The sequence below is a fragment of the Electrona antarctica genome (genome assembly GCF_951216825.1).
Source record: "Electrona antarctica genome assembly, chromosome: 23".
NCBI lineage: Eukaryota > Metazoa > Chordata > Actinopteri > Myctophiformes > Myctophidae > Electrona > Electrona antarctica.
In genome coordinates, this window is record NC_136804.1 from 24,012,374 (window position 1) to 24,017,846 (window position 5,473).

At 39.1% G+C, this 5,473-nt stretch overlaps 1 protein-coding gene across 1 annotated transcript; it reads left to right on the forward strand.

Moving 5' to 3' along the window:
- The first annotated feature begins 276 nt into the window (after positions 1-276).
- On the forward strand, positions 277-4,575 carry rps16 (ribosomal protein S16). Its single transcript, XM_079494097.1, has 6 exons — positions 277-390; positions 481-532; positions 2,234-2,335; positions 3,111-3,207; positions 3,330-3,377; positions 4,389-4,575. Exons 2-6 carry the CDS (start codon positions 485-487, stop codon positions 4,532-4,534), a joined length of 441 nt encoding a protein of 146 aa, XP_079350223.1. The 5' UTR covers positions 277-390; positions 481-484; the 3' UTR covers positions 4,535-4,575.
- Positions 4,576-5,473: the final 898 nt, after the last annotated feature.

Consider the following 5,473-nt stretch of genomic DNA (forward strand, 5'->3'; position numbering starts at 1 on the left):
GAAAGCAAAATAATGTAAAAACACAAACAAAGATATCCCTGTGCAAAAATTGAGAGAATACATTTTAATAAAATAGCATCCACCCAAATATACGCTAGCTATATAAAACAAATAGCACAATAGTCACAAAATATATACTTCGCTCTTGTATGCGTACGTTATTAATGCCAATTCGAGGATCGTTTTTTATTTTAAATATACAAAATATACATACATAAACTTTATGTTTGGCTTTTCAAAATGCAAAATAAAACTACAAAAAAATTATAAAGAGATGAAACGATGTCGTAAATTGGGCCGCAAAGCAGTCATCGACTGTCGCAACGGCCCCTGAAGTTCCGCGTGTGAAACCCCGTTCGGCCTCTCCGTACGGCTCTCTAGCTGAAGACGGTATGTTTGTCACCCCAGAGCCAGTAAAATTCACAAATAAACATGTTTAAACATCGTTTAATGTTTTCACTGCCCTTTTTGTGTTCGCAGAAACATGCCGGCTAAAGGTCCTCTGCAATCTGTCCAGGTTTTTGGACGCAAGGTGAGTAAATATGAAGAATATTTCCACGTGTGGTCTCTGTCTCTCTCGCCTGTCGTCCCACCGATAGCTAAGTAACTAGCCAGTGGCTAAGCTAATGTTTCACTTTTATCTAATGGCTCTAGTTGTACATAACCAAATGTATAAAGTTACTCTGTGGTGCTCTGTGGGTTTGTCGGTTAGGATTAGAGATGAGGATTAAAATGGAATGAATGCATTTTCATCTATTCCACTGATTCAATGGTGGTATGCTAAGTTGCTAACTTTGGCCTTGCTGTACCCCGCATCCCTAGGGAAGTGAACATGGCAGCCAGATTGTTTTAATTTAACCGACTATACTGTTTAGAAACTGCTACAGAGTCTGGTTATGTCTGACCGAATGATAATGATAAATAATGATAAATTAAATTTGAGGTTGAATTCACATATTAAAGCCCCGCGAGGGTTTCGTCTCACCTCACCGGCACAACTCTTGTCATCTTTCCCAGAAAATAACTAGAACTCTGTATACATGATAGGAAGATGCTTAAACATGAGACTATTAATATAAATCTAATATTTCATATCATATTTTGGGGGCATAAACAAGATGTTGAAAGATGAAACGTAAAAGCCTGAAAATGATGTACAGTATCATACTAGCCCCATATGTGCCCTCTCCCTACGTACATCTGCCATGGCAGTCTTGCAAGTTGCCACACATTATAACAGTGCATTGCAGTAGTTAAATTTGAGTGACCGCTGATGATTGAGTTGAATGTAAAATTCCAGTGAATGTCTTGACTAAGCTAATTCAATTGGCAATATACCTATGTTGCTCTGAAGCGGACCTATTTTTTTTGCATTACTTATCTGACAGACACTCTGTCAAAGTAAACCTGCCTATATTGTGCAGCTGAATTTACTGTCCTCCTACAAAGGCGCATTTGCATTGGTCAGCTTGCCTATGCGTAAGAACTGGAGGAATATTAAAATGAATGGTCTTTTTTTGTTGCGCCTACAGCACTTGCAGTTGGCCTGTGAACATTCAGACATATTGTATCATTAATATACTTCTGTTAGTTGGTGGTTGTGGGAGGAGGACATGGTTATAACCTTTGGGGCGGCAGTGGCTTGGGGTAGAGTGACCGGATGGGAACCACAAGGTTCCCAGTTCGAACCCGGGCTCCCCCAGACTTGGTGTCCTTGAGTAAGACTGAACCCCTAATTTCTCCCGATGTGCAGGTTGGTGCCTTGCATGGTTTCCTCCAGCATCGTTGTGTGTGTGTGTGTGTGTGAATGGGTGAATGTAATGCACAATCTCTAAAGCGCCTTGGATAAAGGCGCTATATAAATGCGCCATTTACGCTCATTCTGTAGCTCCGAATGAGCGTAGGGAGAGGGCAAATATGGGGCTAAGTATCATACATACTTTGCATTTCATCAGACCATTTTTCAAATATTTAGGTATATATTTTTTACATTTTGGACAAAATAGCCAATTTTACATTGAGTTGCCCAGATGTCCTGTTACCCAAATCATGCATATGTATATATTCTGTTGTGCAAATCAAATCAAGAGCGTGAGGTGCTGAATGTGTGATAACCTGTGACAGTGACTTACAGTGGATATTGTAATCGGTGACAGACATCTTGGAACATACATTTGGCCACTTATGATGGTTTCACACATTGAGTGACATGTTGATCGTGGTTGTCTTGCAGAAAACCGCCACTGCAGTAGCTCACTGCAAAAGGGGGAATGGCCTCATCAAGGTGAACGGCAGACCCCTGGAGATGGTGGAGCCTGCTACTCTCCAGTACAAGGTGAGGCTTTGTGTCTGGGTGTCTTAAGGGTTTAGTTATATTTTTGCCAAAGATCAAACTTCACCTACACACTAAAAGATTCGGCAATATTTACAAAAATAAAATGTCACAAAAGTTTTACCTGATGCCTGCCTGGATATTGATAGAGCGATGACATTTTTTGGTATGACTATCAAGCGAGAGTGACCCGTTCATTGAGTTCAATGTATAGGGGTGCCATCTTGTGATGTTTTTGCTATTACTTTCAATGGTGTGATGTCAGTCTTTCTACTTTGGTGCTTTTAAAGGATATTTAGGTATACAGTATTGTGAAAAGATCAGTAGCGTTGTGATGACCAAACGAGTACAGGCATTCGTTGTTAATTTCCCTCGGCTAGAATAGTTCATTATAAGAACCAGCAAAATACAATATTAAATAAGTATTTATTTGCCAGTTAGGTTCTGAATAATTTGACTTTGTACACCAAAATCCCAGACAAGATCTAGTCTAATCACATTGTCTAGTCTTATCATGATGCATAATGCACTCTTCTCATTTCTTCGATTACATTTCTTTACAGACATGTTACTGTACATTCGGAATGCTGTTTGGCTTAATTATCTTGTTGTGGATCTTTAATGGTTTAGTCTTTAGTGGTTACAACTTGAGAGAGAAAACATCAGTATTTTAAATGAAATGGTGCTGAATGTATGCGCTTATTGTAATTCTGTGCAAAAAACACTGGTTAATTTAATGAAGTTCACTCATTTAACCTTAAATATTTTTTGTTTTCAGCTTCTGGAGCCAGTTCTGTTGCTGGGCAAGGAGCGTTTTGCTGGTGTTGACATCAGAGTCCGAGTGAAGGGTGGTGGACATGTCGCACAGATCTATGGTGAGCAAAACCATTTCATGTGTTTTCTTTTAATGGATGCACGTCTACTATATTTTCAACTGAGGATATTGGTTTCATAAGCACCACTCACCTTAACATACAAAAAAAATGTCTTTTTGCAGCCATTCGTCAGGCCATCTCCAAATCCCTGGTCGCATACTACCAGAAGTGTAAGTATCCTGAGTGGGTTCTGTAGCTGTTGCTGTCTGAGTTTTGTGGTAGCAGATATGAGGGAATGGTGTAATGCAGGGAGGGATACTCAAATAGCTGAACCTGTGGGCCACATTACAAAAATGGCAAAAGGACCAGTTGCTAAAAATGACAGCATTAATGATGCTTTGCTCTTATATTTGCTTTATTTTCACATGACTTATGAAAGTGCCATGTCCATTCTTTTATGGCTTGGCCTTCTATTTGTATTCTGTCAATGACACAATTTAATCAAAGTAATTTGCTACATTTTCTCTCTTTGAATAATTCTGTGCAATTAGGATAGCACATAAAACACAACAGTTTCCATCAAACTAATGTACATTTGTCTGCTATTTGTCTCTCTGCCTGCCTGCTAAAGTGGGTTAACATTAAAGATAGCTGAGCACATCTCTTTCATTTGCTTCACAATGTCATTTATGACTTTGCCCACATTCAACACAAATGGCTTTTTCCATAAAATAATACTTCTGTTGCCATAGTTTATTTCTCTTGGTTTTCCATCTAATTTGTTGACAATTAGTCACCTGTTGAGGTAATTGTTGAACTGATGACACACCCACAGCTTTTCCACTTTATCAACATACTGAATCAGTGAAGGTTGAATTGAAAACCATTGTAATGTTGTACACATGGGGCTATATCTTGCGCTACCCCTTATCCCTAGACTTATTTGCCATTTTTGAGGGGCCCCTCCTATGCCCAGCTTTGTGTGTACCAAATTGTAACGTTTAGATTGGCTGAACACGGAATGTGATAAGAGCTGCCCTCACGTCACACAGGTGTGATTTTCCTGCTTTTTTTTCGTTTTACTATTTAAAGAAGCCTTTTAAAATCTACAAGTTCTAGATTGTCTAGTTGAACTATTTTAAAAGGTTTTTCAAAATGGTAAAAAATGGGGGCAAGATCGGGCCAATGGTCAGAACATGCATAAGGAGTCCATGTATAAAACCTGAGCCCTCTCCTTCCAGATGTGGACGAGGCTTCCAAGAAAGAGATCAAGGACATCCTGATCCAGTACGACAGGACCCTGCTGGTTGCAGATCCTCGTCGCTGCGAGTCCAAGAAGTTCGGTGGACCTGGAGCTCGTGCCCGCTACCAGAAGTCCTACCGTTAAATCACTCAGCTTTTTGTTAATAAATGTGAGGGACTAAGGAATGTCTTTGTATGGAGTCACTTTGTTCATAAGATTGGCACTTACCTGGAATGTTGTTTATTTGGGGTCCCCTTTAACACTTCAGTTTAATTTATTTCTTAAAGGAATTTGAGAAGAGATGTGCTGGGGTTTATCCCATAGGCATGTGGCAGCACATATATTTTGACCACATTAATGGTATGTACTGTACTAAAGTGCTGTTAAGTTATATTTAAAAAAGGTTATCTTTGAAAAACAATGAAGGGTCCCGCACACTGTCTGAGTTATATTTAAAGATTTTTCATTTAGGTTAATCATTGAGTTGCTTTATACAAGACAACTGCAGACATGATGCTTTAAAATACTACTGGTAATTGTTGCTTTGACTCTAGTGCCTGATATAAAATCGTAGTGGTTAATTTACCTTAATACTTCATGACTTTCAATTTCACTCGTGAATCCTGCGGAGTGACCATTTCAAGACCAAGTTCAATGATTCTCAAACTGGCAAGGACCCCCAAATGCATATGTAATTTGCGAACACAAACATTTTGTCCCTTGACTCATAAAAAAGGTTCTTTATTGTAGCGTAAAGGTAAACTTTTTATTCAGCTACTCTGACAAAAGTAATGGGCAACATTAGTCAAAATGTGAATATGACATGATCTCTTTTTAAGCTTCCCAAAATCTTCATCTGATCCACTCTGATTCAAAGTTTTGAATTCTTGGGCCCAGAAGATTGGTGTGTTTCTGTATTATGAGCGAAAGCAGGTCCCCTTTCATGACGCTGAAACCATGGCTCTGCTGCTTCTCTGCTCTGAACAAAGACTTAATTCCTTTTTTAATAAGCTTTTGATGTGTGCTCTGCAGTTTAGTGTTTAGACAGTGTTTGGGTGTGACTTCTCATGGCAAGACCTCTGA

Bases quoted from the DNA above. Each gene is read 5' to 3' on its own strand.
- rps16 (XM_079494097.1), top strand. From the start codon at position 485: ATGCCGGCTAAAGGTCCTCTGCAATCTGTCCAGGTTTTTGGACGCAAG. The intron at 533-2,233 runs GTGAGTAAATAT...GTTGTCTTGCAG, and splicing joins TCCAGGTTTTTGGACGCAAG to AAAACCGCCACTGCAGTAGC. The intron at 2,336-3,110 runs GTGAGGCTTTGT...TTTTGTTTTCAG, and splicing joins CTGCTACTCTCCAGTACAAG to CTTCTGGAGCCAGTTCTGTT.